The sequence below is a fragment of the Cetorhinus maximus genome, chromosome 13 (genome assembly GCF_964194155.1).
Source record: "Cetorhinus maximus chromosome 13, sCetMax3.hap1.1, whole genome shotgun sequence".
Classification (NCBI taxonomy): domain Eukaryota; kingdom Metazoa; phylum Chordata; class Chondrichthyes; order Lamniformes; family Cetorhinidae; genus Cetorhinus; species Cetorhinus maximus.
This window is the reverse complement of record NC_135891.1, coordinates 57,848,901-57,862,694: the sequence shown is the minus strand read 5'-3', so window position 1 is coordinate 57,862,694 and position 13,794 is coordinate 57,848,901. Positions and strand designations below refer to the sequence as shown.

The 13,794-nt window shown below is 44.8% G+C and overlaps 1 protein-coding gene across 1 annotated transcript in view; it reads right to left on the bottom strand.

The window, feature by feature from the left end:
* Positions 1-13,794, bottom strand: part of LOC144688627 (solute carrier family 12 member 5-like) — a 742,161-nt gene that overhangs the window by 153,953 nt on the left and 574,414 nt on the right. The window contains exons 7-8 of the mRNA XM_078555421.1: positions 5,247-5,488; positions 2,397-2,608 (exon numbers count right to left, since the gene is read on the bottom strand). Coding sequence (XP_078411547.1) covers positions 2,397-2,608; positions 5,247-5,488 — 454 coding nt within the window. The remainder of the gene's footprint in view (positions 1-2,396; positions 2,609-5,246; positions 5,489-13,794) is intronic.

Here is a 13,794-nt window from a genome sequence, read left to right as displayed (position 1 = left end):
AATTTTCACCTTATTTGCTTTGTTTTTTTTTTGTATATGATGCTTTTTACCAAGAGGAAAGTATGCACAATTGTGGGACACTTTGCTGCTCCTAAGTATAACCCGAGGAACATTTAGGAAGCAGAATGCTGTTCTAAAGTCTCTAGAACAGGTGATATAATGGATCATTACAATCAATATTGTCAAGATATTTTGAGATATTTCACCAGTTTTTTAAAAATTCACTCAAGGGATGTGGGCATCGCTGGCTAGGTCAGCATTTATTGCCTATCCCAAATTGCCCTTGAGAAGGTGGCGATGAGCTGCCTTCTTGAACCGCTGCAGTCCATGTCGTGTTATTACCAAATCATTTTAGCTATAGGAAAGACCTAATGGCTTATAGTGAATAATGAAGATGCTCTAATATAGCTTGCATTTGGTTTACAGCCCTGTAGTCTATTAGTAGAAGTGATGCAAGCCACATTTTCTCTCTCCATTTCTCTCTTTGGCATCTTGGCTCCTGCATTTCCTGCATGACAAGTGAATACATTTTAAAAGTACTTCATTGGCTGTAAAATACTTTGGGATGTCCTGGGGTCATGGAAGACGCTATATAAATGCAAGTCTTTCTTTCCTTGTTTCCTTCGCAATCTAGTCTTTTTTTCCTCTTCCTCTTTGTCTCTGGTTCTAACAGCATAGGTAATAGATCTGTTATATAGGTAATTGCACACAACCTTGTTTTAAATTGTGCTTGCCATGTAAGATGTTGGTTATATGGAGCAAGCCCTGAACTGCTGCTCCAGCAGGAGATAGTTATTATTTTCAAATTTATTTATTTCAGATTTCAGATTTCCAGCATCTGCAGTATTTAGCTTTTGTTTTATTGTTTAAGTCACAGGAATGTGGGAAATAGGAGTAGGAAAAGGCCATTCGACCCTTCAAGCCTACTCTGCTATTCAATTACAATTCACTGTCACTTCTCTTCCAGGAATGCCCACCTTGAAGAATCCCTGCTCTTCTCTCTGACGAGGTTTTAGTTTGTTTCATTATTTCCTGTTTCCTATCTTGTGTTTGATCATATGTGTCTGATGAATGGTCATAGATCTGAAATATTGCAAGAGAGAGCTCTTGTTCTCTCTCCACAGATGCTGTCTGACCTGCTGACTATTTTCTAGCATTTTCTGTTTTATTTGCAAAAGATTCCTGCATTGTGCCTTTTATCAGCTGTTGCTTTGCTGTCGTAATTTTTTTCCTCAATATGTTGTGCTTGACACTTCTTAGGTGCAAAAGTCTACAAACAGAGAGTAGTCTGTTCATGATTTTGGGAGGTAGCGAACTTGGGGAAATAAGCCCAGCACTGCCGTTCTGACACTTAGAGCCTCACATCACCTGATGTGACAATACTACATGTGGCTCCTCTCTATTGGAGAAATGAAGGGTTAGATTTTCATTTTACTGCCCTGGCATTGCAGATTGGGTGCCTCTTTATAACAACTACTAGGTGTCCATTTTCATTGATTTCAAACCATGGTCAATCCACAATGCCTGTTAAATGGCAGCCTGACTAGTTGAACATCTTCTGGTCCTATAATTCTTCCTCGCTCTGTTAACATCAATTGTCAGAGAATCAGTAAAAGTCATCATGCCTCAGGGGTAATTTTAACCTAAACCACCCACCAGGAAACTGCTGGGATTGGGCCAGCTACCCATTAACACTGGACTCATTGTACCTCTCATTGACTCCAGAAAGAGCAGAATTGGGCAGGGCAACTGAACATGGCCAGCCTACTCGATTCTGTTAGTTTCCAATTGAGTGTCTGAGATTAACATTGCCATCCTTCCCCTCTAACAAACTGTGTATTCTTTTAATCAACCTTCACAAACAGAATCATGGAATGGGACAACTGGAAACAAAGACTCCTGTCTCCTTTAATGGCCCAGTTAAATAAAGGCACTGAGCCACCTAGGTCCCAGGACCTCAGACCTAATCCTGAATTCTATTAAATTGGCTATTCTCAGCTAAGGTAACAGTAAGAGTTTTGCAACTGATCTCAAAGCCTTTTGGTTAGGGAGGGGCTGGAAATCAGCAGAGTTTTTGTTCCTAATAGTGATCACTGTGAATGTTGAATGAAACAGGTTTGACTTGGCTGTGATGACTCTGGGGGGTAGCCTGCATATTCTTACCCTCGGGGCTCATATGTGAAAAATGGGTGCCTGGGTGAAGTATGAAAGGATGACACAAATAAATACCTGTAGGACCACACACCCAGCAAAGGTCAGCACCTTCAGGCGAGAAGAGGAGCAAACAGGATAAATTGAAGAAGACGACATTTGAGATGCACATGTGCACACTTGATGCACATGCTGCACACATGCTGAGTAAAGTACCTGTTTGGTGCTTTTTTATCGCCACTCACCTACGATGAGTCCACTGGCGACTCCGGGAATCCCTTGAATTTCAGTCACATTATTTTTCTCAAAGTATTCATCACACGTGGCATTGAGAAAACTAGATGTGCAGAAGAACTTCCAAAGCTTGGTGGTCACTGTTTCATTGGCCACTGTTATCACTTTAGCGCACACATCAAAATCTTGCCACGACAATGTTCTGTTCCCTAGAATACAGACACTGAAAACAGAGACAACATCCAGTTAACTGTGGACTAAGAAACATGAAGTATCTCTGAGGCAAACTCAGTTACACACTGGCAAGAACCTCTTATAGTAGGAATCCTCTGCAGAAACCTATTATATTGTGCTAGGAGATCCCCTGTGATGTTGCTCATGGTAAGGGATGATGATGTAATGTTGTACCATTTACTGTACAATGTATTATGCTGCAGCTAAGGTGGGGTATATTTAGCTGGTCTGTTCCTTTACAGGCACACACATTAATTCCTTTCAACAAACGTAGCTGATATCAAATTCATGGCAGTTTCAGCTCTGAAGGAGAGTCATACAGACTCGAAACGTTAACTCTGTTTCTCTTTCCAGAGATGCTGTCAGACCTGCTGAGTTTTTCCAGCATTTTCTGTTCTCATTTCAGATTTCCAGTATCTGCAGTATTTTGCTTTTATCATCAGTTTGTTTTTGGTGAGGGAAGTTTGCACAGAGGCAAGTACTTGTAAATTTTCAGCTCTGGGTCTGAAGTTAAAATGAAGTTTTATTTTATACATTTCACACATTTTAGTGTGCTAGATGTGTTCTGAACACAAAACCATTACCTAGGTAAGTACTGGACACATGGAGGGACAGATATCTTGACTGACAGTACTTGTAATACCAAATTGTTATCATGCAGTACAGTCATAATGGTCTCCTCATTGTGGGACACCCCTATTTTCTTCGTTTGAATTCCAATTTTACTTTTTCTATCTGCATTAGGGAATTCAATTTTTGGTCAGCCAATGGATTTTTTGTAGTTGTAGCCTTTGAGGTTTTGTGATCTGGTACTTCCTGTTGATCCGAACCTGTCCCCGATCCGAACCTGTCCCTCATCCGAACCCGTCCCCGATCCGAACCCGTCCCCGATCCGAGCCCGTCCCCGATCCGAACCTTTCCCCGATCCGAACCTTTCCCCGATCCGAACCCGTCCCCCATCCGAGCCTGTCCCTGATCTGAACCTGTCCCTGATCAGAACTTGATGTAACTGGATTTTTAATGATGTACTAAAATTATAATTACTGCTGAGCATCCTCACTGCCCTAAAAAGCCAATTTCACATTTGTAGAATGCCAAATTTCTCCAGCATGATACAAAAGTTCGAAATATTTTTGAAACAACATTAGTTTTAAAGCTTATGATATTTTAGGTCCTTTTTGAACCCAATTATAAATCACTTATTTTGCTATCTAAAAATTTAAATTTAAAACAAAGGTTTTTGACTACTTGGTTTGCGCTCTGAGAAAACTTCAATGTAATTAACTTTTTACCTTGCTTGCTGACAGCATTGCTGCTGACGTCTGGGGATCCCCTTGACTTGGGGCCAGATTTAAACTGCTAATGGGAAAGGGGAAAATTAAAGCACAGGGATCGCTAGATCATTGTGGGCAGCTTTCTTCAAGGTCAGTGGTGAACAATGTTCCTTTGCTGCTTATTGCAAAATCCAGCCCATAATCTACTAAATAAGCAAATAATTCAAATGTCATTCTCTATAAGGGAAAATTGGTCAGAAATTGATCAGAAGTCATTTGCACAAATTTGAGAATAACTAGGTTATAAAAGAAATGATAAAACTGATTAAGGCAAATAGTTCACTTCTACAAAGCGTTAAAGCATCAGTGGAGAGGACATAAATGAGGAAGGTATAAGTAAGAGGTAAAATCAGATGACTTTTTGTAATTCAGAGGATAAAGGAGTCGTGGATTAAAAGTTACCAAGAAAGAGTATTAAACTTGGCAGTATAAATAGGTTCATGAAACAATTAAGTTCACTTTGAGAAAGAAGGAATTGAGGAATACAGTAAAAAGTGGTAGATTGAGTTGATCTTTCAAATAAAGATTTACTTGTTAATGCTGCTTTTCTGTTTCTAACAATTATTATATTCTAAAGTTTCTATTTTTGTGATTGGGATTCGGACCATTGTATGCTGCTTTCTCCTTTGATGAAACTATTGATTTCTACCAGTACACAATAGGCAAGTTCATGGAATATCTTATGATGCACTGATCTCTAGTTTAGGTTTTCTGCTGACTGTTTACCCATTGAATTCAACAAGAGTATGAAAAAATGTGAACTGAAAAATCCAGGGGTCTATGGTGTTCTGGAAGCCTGTGCTTTGTATTGACTGTATCTGACTAGGATTTTTCTCAATTTTTATTGGCCTGAATCTAAATTGGAATGGTTTTGCTCCTTCCTTCAAACAAGATTCTTCAGAATTGTCTCCATTGGGAAAGGTGGCTGAATAAAATAGTTACCCAGAATAGGTAAAGGTTAATTATCCCTACCCAGGCAACAAAGTAAAAATTCATAGCAGGTCAATCAACATGTAAGGTTGTTTAGAAGGTGTGTGGAATCTTTCATTTTGCTGTAATTTTTCAATATTTTCCACATTTCTGCTTTAGGGTTTTTTTTCTTTTACTTGTCCTCAGACCAGGTTACCAGCCTGTTAACTCTGCAGGTGATTTGGCTGAGTGAATAAGCTTTGACTTTGAATTAAAGTCCAACATGTTTCAATTAAATATGGTCTCATGGTACACAGCAGGCACCATGATTTTTGGTCTAATATTATTAAATATTGTATTGTCACCTTGTGGTATTGTACTTACGGGAAGCTTGGTGGATCAATTGCAGATTTGATAACTCCAGCATAAATGGAAAGAATGGATAAGATGACACAGGCCAGGAACACCAGAGCAAACTTGTTGACGTATTTGACTCCTACAAAGACTACAAGAGCCATGCAGGTGAGGACACACGTTCCATACACGCGCATGTTATTCAACATGGCTGCTGGCTCCTCACTGGCTTCCTCTGCTTTGAAAATTGCCATACTGGGCAAAATGTAAGCCTGTAAAAAGTACAGGGAATTACAGAATTTTTGTAGACAGATGTAGTCACCCTTTCTAAATGTTTTACTCAGTTAGACTCTTCCCAACACAGTTAAAAATCCTGAAAATTATACAACTCATGTTATGGTATCCTCTCATCAATCAACTCTGCATTAGTCATACATATAATTAACCACAACATTCAAGTTAGAACTAAACACATGGTGGATGAAGGAAGATAATATGCCATTGTTGTCATGATTCAACAGCTGAACAATAGAATACTGTCATTATATTTCAAGCTAAAGATTTTTTTAGTTTGCAGATTGGAAAACATTGGAACAGGAGTAGACCATTCAGCGTCTTGAGCCTGCCCTTCTGTTCAATTTGATCATGGCTAATCTACACCTCAACTCCATTTAACTGTCTCAGCTCCATATCCCTTGGCCTCCCTACCAAGTGAAAATTTATCAATCTCAGTCCTGAAAGCTCCAATTTTCCCAATATCAGGCTCCTGGAGGAAAGAATTTCAGATTTCTACTACCCTTTCTGTGAAGATAAATACAGCACAATACAACACATTGAGGCTGACTTTCATGACCCTCCAGGCTGCTAACCAAGATCATTCCTGGGATCTTTCTGGCGTGTATGGCTCAGTATCACATCATGCAGTAGACTTATCTATTAACCTATTTGTGAGGCAGATGCTAGTTTTTAAATGATATCTTTATTAGACAGCTTCTTTACCCCTTAGGATTCAAACAGTTATTAAATTACAAATAATTCCAGTTTGCGGAAAATTCTCCTTGAAGTTATTTATGCAGTCAGTTTCTTAGATTTTTCTGGCTTGCAATTGATGCATGGCTTAGAGGTTTTCATTCTTGATCCTCTCTAGTAGAAAGAAGATTTTAAAGTTTGAGAGGTAAATGCTTTATGTATTGTACATAAGGTATCCAATAGGAAACTCATTGGACCATATACTCTAAGAGGCCTTCATTTTGCAGTGGTCTGCTGTGCCAGCTGCATTTGGGCCACCATTTGGGCAAACCAAAGGGTAGCTATGGGGTGACAAGTGCAATCTGCCAACCAGATGGCTGATGACTCCTTATGTGTGACCTGCACACACATAAGCAGCATGCATACAATGAAGGCTATGCTGCCTTCCAAATATGATACAGAAGATCATTGGCATGCTGAAACAACACTTTCGCTGTCTGAACCACGCTGGAAAAACCTTGCAGTACTCAGTAAAGTGGTCACAAGAGGAGGAAGGAGTGGGGTGAGTGAACGGAACTAAACACAACCCCTTTCTGGCCCAACTGTATGTGAAGGATTCATTCAAATGCAATAACAGTAACCACAACCCCAATTACATAGCCACAAACAGTCCCACACCTTACCTCCCCTGTCACTGACCATCACATCAGCTTGGCCACAATGTTAAACTAAAAGCCACCAGAAAGTCAACATACAATCAAACTTATAAATAAAATCATTCCATATTATACACAAAGTCAACTAGGCAATCATCCTTATGTCTGTCTTCTGTGTGCCTTTGTGGCTCCTCGTGCTCCTATGCCATGCTACCCCAGTGGCTGTAGCATGGCTGGTGCTGACTTTAGTTTTAGTCCTTGAAGTTGTGGACATGAGAAGTGAGCAAAGGTGACTTAACTCTTTCAGTTCATTGAACTGGCTTTTTGAAAGAGACCTGACTCCAAACTGCAGCATCTCAGCATGGATGGTAGCAGTCTGAATAGACAGCCAACAACAAGGTCCAGTGGAGGGGCAGTCATGGGAGGACAAATGCTGTCTTTCTGAGAGAGGAAAGCAGGTTTGTGCTCCATGGAGCCACTTCCCAAAGGCAGCGACTCAGCAATGCTATTAACCTGTTACAGGACAGACTACTAGACAGCTTGACACCCTGTGCTCTGTTTTGAATAATGCTGCCTAGCTACAACCATGATGGCAATAGTCTGAGCCTGCATGGTAGCATGTTGACCTTGCATGACTTCATTCTGTGTTTCCATTGCAGAACTCAGACATTGGTGGCTTCTGCTTGCGCTGCAATGGAAGCTGGGACACTAGCCACGAGACCCTGCATCATGACTGGTCCCACAAGTGCACTGATGGATTTGTCCATTGCTTTCATGCTTGAAACTATTGGCTGCACACTCTGTGCAAAGCTATCACGTTGGTGTTGGACTCCTCCATGCTCCTTAACATTGGATGCAGGATTTTTGGAAGAGTTCCCAATGTGCCAAGCATTTTGTTGTGTTCACCCATCACCCTTCTTCTGTAGCCTGCCTCATGGAAGTGCTCATCTGAGTCCTCTGCAGCAGAAATCGTGTTCAATGTTGACCTCTGTACCATCCTTGCCACCTGCCCTGGCTGCAGGGCACCCATTTCCAGTGTCCCACCACGTGCAGGTCCTGCCTCTAAATTATACACTGCCAGTATCTGCTGGTGGCTGCTAGTGTGAAATCAAGATATGGTGCTGAATATTGCTGGGGTGGGGGGAGGTGAACGGCTCACCCCACAGTCATAACACGCTGCGGGTGGGCAAAATAAGGGCTGAGTGGGTCTTGCAACCCTCTCTGGGAGCGAGGCCCACCCTCAGAAGCTGCTAGCCAATAGGATTGGCTGGCAGCTCCATCAGTCCCGGCAGCACCAATAGCACAATAGTGGGTGCTGCTGGGACTGCAAGAGGAGGAGGAAGAAAGTCCATGGATCCCCGGCAACAGGTAAGTCTAGGGTCTTGGGCTGGGAGGGTTTGGGCAGGTCAGGGAGGGGGGAAATAGGTGGTGGGGTGTGTTTAAGGCTGTGGACGGGTAGGGTGAAAGGGGGGTTTCTATCTTATGGGGGCCACCCCTTGATCAGCAAAAGGCAGCCCCTAAAATAGAAACCCTTCCCTTCCTTTGAAATAATTATTGAAAAAATCGCGCTGTCCACTCCCGCCCGACTGCCCATGGCAAGCATTTTATGGTGTGGGCAGCGTATTTTCAGGGTCAAAAACACGCCCGGTGGGGGTATGTAAAATACAGCCCATGGTCTTCTTCATCACCCTGCTCCTGTGCTGCCTGGTCAGAATGCACATTGGGTGTTGTAGTAATTGTGGTTTTGTTAAGTGTTGGACTGTACCTTTAAGAATAGTCCTGTGATGTAAGATCACATGATCTGCGTAAAGCAAAGTCTTAGCATTGCGGGCTACCTCCACAGTCAGTGTAGAGCTAGAAATGGAGTTGAAAGCACACGTGTAGTTGCTGCTGGCTATGTTGAAAATAAACCTAATGTTTCTACTTAGAAAGTTGTCTGCAGATCAACTCTATTACAAATAGGCGACTCAGCCACACTACAACAAACTGACTGAGAATAAATCAGGATAAATCAAGATAAATTGGAATCAGTACTGTACCTCGCCCAGCGATTATGAGTATCAATGTTCGTTAAAATAACAGAAGATATATGCACCCAAAATTCCACAATTTGGTAGAATCAATCCCTTTGAGCCAGTTGCAGACAATTCTTCTTTCAAGCGATCAAAATCATGGGGAAGAGAAAAGGTAGTGATCCTCTTGAGTACTTGTGGGAGCAAAACCTACAGTTTGATTCAAAGTTTTATGGTACCTACTGCCCCAGATTCGAAGAATTTCGGAGAATTGATGGACCTCATGAAGGGATATTTTCAACCCAAGTCCTCAGTCACGATGCAGATGTTCCGATTCAATTCATGAAATAGAGCCCCATGGTTAATTTGAAGCATTTGAAATGGAACATTGCGAGTTCAGTGAGACTCTGAACAACATGCTCAGAGGTCGTTTAGTGTGTGGTGTGAAAGAAGGCACTGTTCAGAGAAAGTTGCTGGCTGAAGTGAATCTGGATTTTAAGAAGGCATTAGAAATAGCGCTGGCCAGGGAAAGCAATCTAAGAGATCCACAAGCAATACAAGGGGTGCAAATGGCACAAATTGGGCAGGAAAAGTCAGCTGAAAGTGGCGCAAAAAAGCGAGACTGCTGCAAAGTGGGAAACAGCCCACGCTAATCAAAAAATAAGAAGAATTAATTTAGCAGCTAAATTGAAGAACAACTTTAATCGATGTGGAAACAATCAGTCTTTTAATGATTGGTAATTTAAAGAAGTAGGATGTTACTTTTGTCACAGAAGAGGACATATAATGAGACAGTGCAAAGAGAGATTTAAACAGGCTTGCAAACAATGGAAAAAGCCCAATGAAGTCTATAGTGTAGAAGAGCCTGAAACAACAAATTCTGACATTTATTCCTTGATTAACGGGAAAGTTGGGAAGACAGTGCCAGTATTTCTTACAGGAAAAGTGAATGGCAAACCAGTAAAAATGGAAGTAGACACGGAAAACACACTTTCAGATATTTAAATAATGGTGAACATCAATTAAATTTGGAACAAACATCTGCCTAGTTGAAAACATGCACAGGCGAAGAAATCCAAGTAAAAGGTATCAGTAGAGTAACTGTCCATTATAGAAACCAATCGGCACAGCTACCAGTGATGGTATTGAGAGGCAGAGGACCGAGCCTTCTGGGGCAAAACTTGTTAAGGGAAATCAACCTTGTTTGGCCAGTGAGATTTCAAAAGGAAGCTGGAAGAGTTCGTGTCTTGAAAAAGGAACAAGGCAAAGTATGACAGAAAGAGCCTGGAGAGTTCAAGGAATACAAAAGGATGAAAAAAGGAGTGTGTAAGGACTTAACAAGCTGAAGAAATATTTCCAACAAGTGAAAATCTAACCATCACCCAGTGACGTAATGTCACATGATCTGTGTAAACCAATGTGTTAGCAGTGCGGGCTACCTCCAGTCAGTGTAGAGATAGAAATGGAGTTGAAAGCACACATGTAGCTGCTGCTAGCTATATTGTAAATAAACCTAATGGGCATAATTTTGCCCTTGACAGGCAGGCTCATCCAGGGCAGTCAGGAAGCCGACCACTGCCCGCTATCAGGTCCGGAAGGCGGTTTCACACTGGCGGGCCTTAATTGGCCCGTCAGCATGAAAGGCAGCTGGGGAAGCTCCGAGAAGGAATGGGCGGGGGTGGGGGCATGATGTCCGCTGGGTCTGATGATGACCCAGTGGCCGATTCAAAAGCGGCCCAGGCAGCCCCTGGAAGACTGTCACGGAAAGATGTCTCCTGTACTCTTTCTGTGCATTCGAGTGCGGTTGGCGAGAGGGCAGGTTGTCGGGGCAGTCGGCCCCATGTTTCTCGACAAGTGCCTTGCAGCCCTCCTGGAAGAGGTGGCTGCCAGAAGGGACACCTTCATCCCTAGAGACAGGAGGAGGAGGCCACTGCACCTCAGCAAGGAGGCATGGGAGGAGGTGGCATCCTGGGTGAGCAGCCCACAACGTGGTGAGGCGCACATGGGTGCAGTGCCAGAAGTGCTTCAATAATCTGCTGCGATTGGGAAGGGTGATTACCGTGTTGACATGGGTCAGTGTGGAGAGCCGTTAAGGGCTGGCCATCCTCCCCCGTGGACCTCAAGGGTGTTAGAGTCTGAGTGCCAACTGTCAATGATGCTGGAGCTGGCCAAAGGGGTGAGCCCTGGCTGCTTGGAGTGCTTGCCTTGTGGCTTGAGGGCTACAAATTGGATGTGGAATGTGAGGTGCTCCTCAGGTGGGGTTGGCCAGGCTGCAATGGTGTTGCAGGTAGAGAGTGGACTAATCAATGCTCCGTTCTCTTTTCAGGAGAAGACACCCCATAGCAATATTGAGAGGTCAAGGGGTGGAGGGAGACCCCCAAACCTCCTCATCCTCACCCACTATGAGCAGGAGGCCCTGGAGCTCGACAGGCGCCATGCACCTCAATCAACCAGCTGCCGTGAGGTTGGGGTGTCAGATGAAGGTAAGAGTGCAATGCACCAAGGTGAGAATGTCGAATATTGCAACCATTATAGTGCAATTGATGTGAGCCTCGAAACTGGAGTCCCCACTGATAATTGAAAGACGATGGCACCATGATGCAGATCTCCGTTGTCTCACCAGGGTGCCTGGCATGCACAGTGACAGTGTGATGACTTTAACTAATAACATGTCCTTCTTCTCCACTTTAGGTTCCCCAACAGGCATTCGCACCGAGGACCCTGAGGGGCCCCCTTGACCCCGGAGGACCACCATGCTCACCACGCACCTTCGTCCCACCCACTCTGTCAAGCAGGCACCAACGCAGATACCAGCAACTCAGTGGGCATAAGACCGCTGTCTAGTATTTTGGTGCACATTGGTGAGGACACTTCACACCCGCTTAAGGTGCAGGCGGAGGCAGAGAGTGCCCAGGGCGCTGGCAGTTGGAGGACAGCTGGAGACCAGGACAATGCTCAGTTGGTGGCTGATGATGAGCCTCTGGAGTCATCCCTAAGGCATCAGATGCTGGAAGTCCAGCAGGATGTGCGGGAGGATCTGGCGGAGATACATGAGGGAATGTGTGCCATGGTCTCCGTTTGGGAGAGGTCCCTGCGGAGCACGGCCGCTGCATTTGAGCCTCATGGCCGAGCGCAATGCCTCCTCCATGGAGAGAGTGGCGACTCTCATGGGGAGGCTGCTCCAGGGACAGAATCAGGGGTCCCTGTGGATGCACTCGGACCTGCAAGCCCTCACACAGGCACTGACCTCAGCCGGTCAGTGTCCGTATGGGAAATGGATTTGTCACCCAATATTCCAGCTAGGTGTCCGGCCATCAATGGTGAGCAGGGAGGTCCAAAGCGACCTCAAGTTGGCACATAAGCTGCCTGTTGTCTCTGCAGGCCCCTCTCAGGGCGCTCTGGATGACAGCAGCAGCTCCTCCACCCCTCTGCTAGTGGCCGTGGCATCTGACGAGGCTGCGGCGACTGGGGAGATGCCAGCCGTGGCACTGGCTGCTGCCTTCCAGGCGGGGCCAGCATGGGTTCCACTGGCCAGAGGACGACCGCCAAGGTCATCAAGGCCAACAAGACAGCAGGGTCAGCCGGCTGTCTCCAATACCGCTGCCAGCGAGGTGGGGAGCACCATGATGTAGCACCTGTAAATGTAAAGCACCTTAAGCACAAGAGGGGCTTATCGCGGGTGATATACTGTTCCCCCATTTTGCTTTGACTTTGTTAAGGGTGTGATAAACACCACTGGTTAATGTTTAACAAAAACTAAAAAATGCTGGAAAAACTCAGCAGGTCTGACAGGCCTGCTGAGTTTTTCCAGCATTTTTTGTTTTTGTTTCAGGTTTCCAGCATCTGCAGTATTTTGCCTTTATCTTACTGGTTAATGTTTAGTCCAGCATCGTGTCACATGCAACATTAAATGAGATGTTATTCTGTGCAATTGGCCTCTGTGGCATCATTTGTTCTGTAGGTGCAGGGTAGGCCATGATGTTATGATGGACGGGTGTCTCCTGAAACTTTATTGCACAGGCACAGAGTGTATGTTGTTAGCCAAGGAACTGGTCCTGTCAGGGATCGAGTATGGAGCCTGCAACCTTGGCATGTGGTGGTGGTTCTTATTTGGTAGGCTAGCTGAAGGAGCGTTGGATCAAATTGTCCCAGGTGTCCCTACCTCCCTGGAGGTTACCCAGGTCAGAGTCCATGTCCTCAGCATTCTCCTCACCATGCTCATCCTCGTACTCACTAATGAACTCATCAACTGTTGCCTGAGCAGCTGCATCAAGATCTTCTTCCTCCAGTGGGTCCCCCCCTTGACAGTGTCAGATTGTGGAGAGCGCAGCATGCAACCACTATCAGTGACACGCACTCTGCGGGGTATTGTAATGCACCACCTGAATGGTCCAGGCATCGGAAGCGCATCTTGAGAAGACCAATGGTCCTCTCTATCATTGCCTTTGTGGAGGCATGACTCCTGTTGTACCGCTGCTCGGCCTCTGTTCTTGGGTGGCGGAGAGGCGCCATGAGACACTTTTTCAAGGGATAGCCCTTGTCACTCAGCAGCCATCCATCTAGTTGGGCTGGAGCACTGAGGAGACTCGGCACCTGGGAGTGTCTGAGGATGTATGCGCCATGGGAGCTGCCAGGGTACCTTGCACAGACTTGTAGAATCAGCATCCTGTGGTCACACACTATCTGCACGTTCATGGAGTGGAAGCCCTTCCTGTTGACGAAGGCACCGGGCTCACCCGCTGGCGCCTTGATGGCCACATGTGTGCAGTCGATTGCACCCTGGACACGGGGGAACCCTGCAATCACTGCAAAGCCTCTGGCTCGCTCAGCCTGGCTGGCCTCATCTTTACGGTAAAGAATAAAGGTCAGTACCCGCCTGAACAGAGCTTCTGTCACCAGTTTGACGCAACTGTGGACAGCTGATTGAGAGACTCCACACAG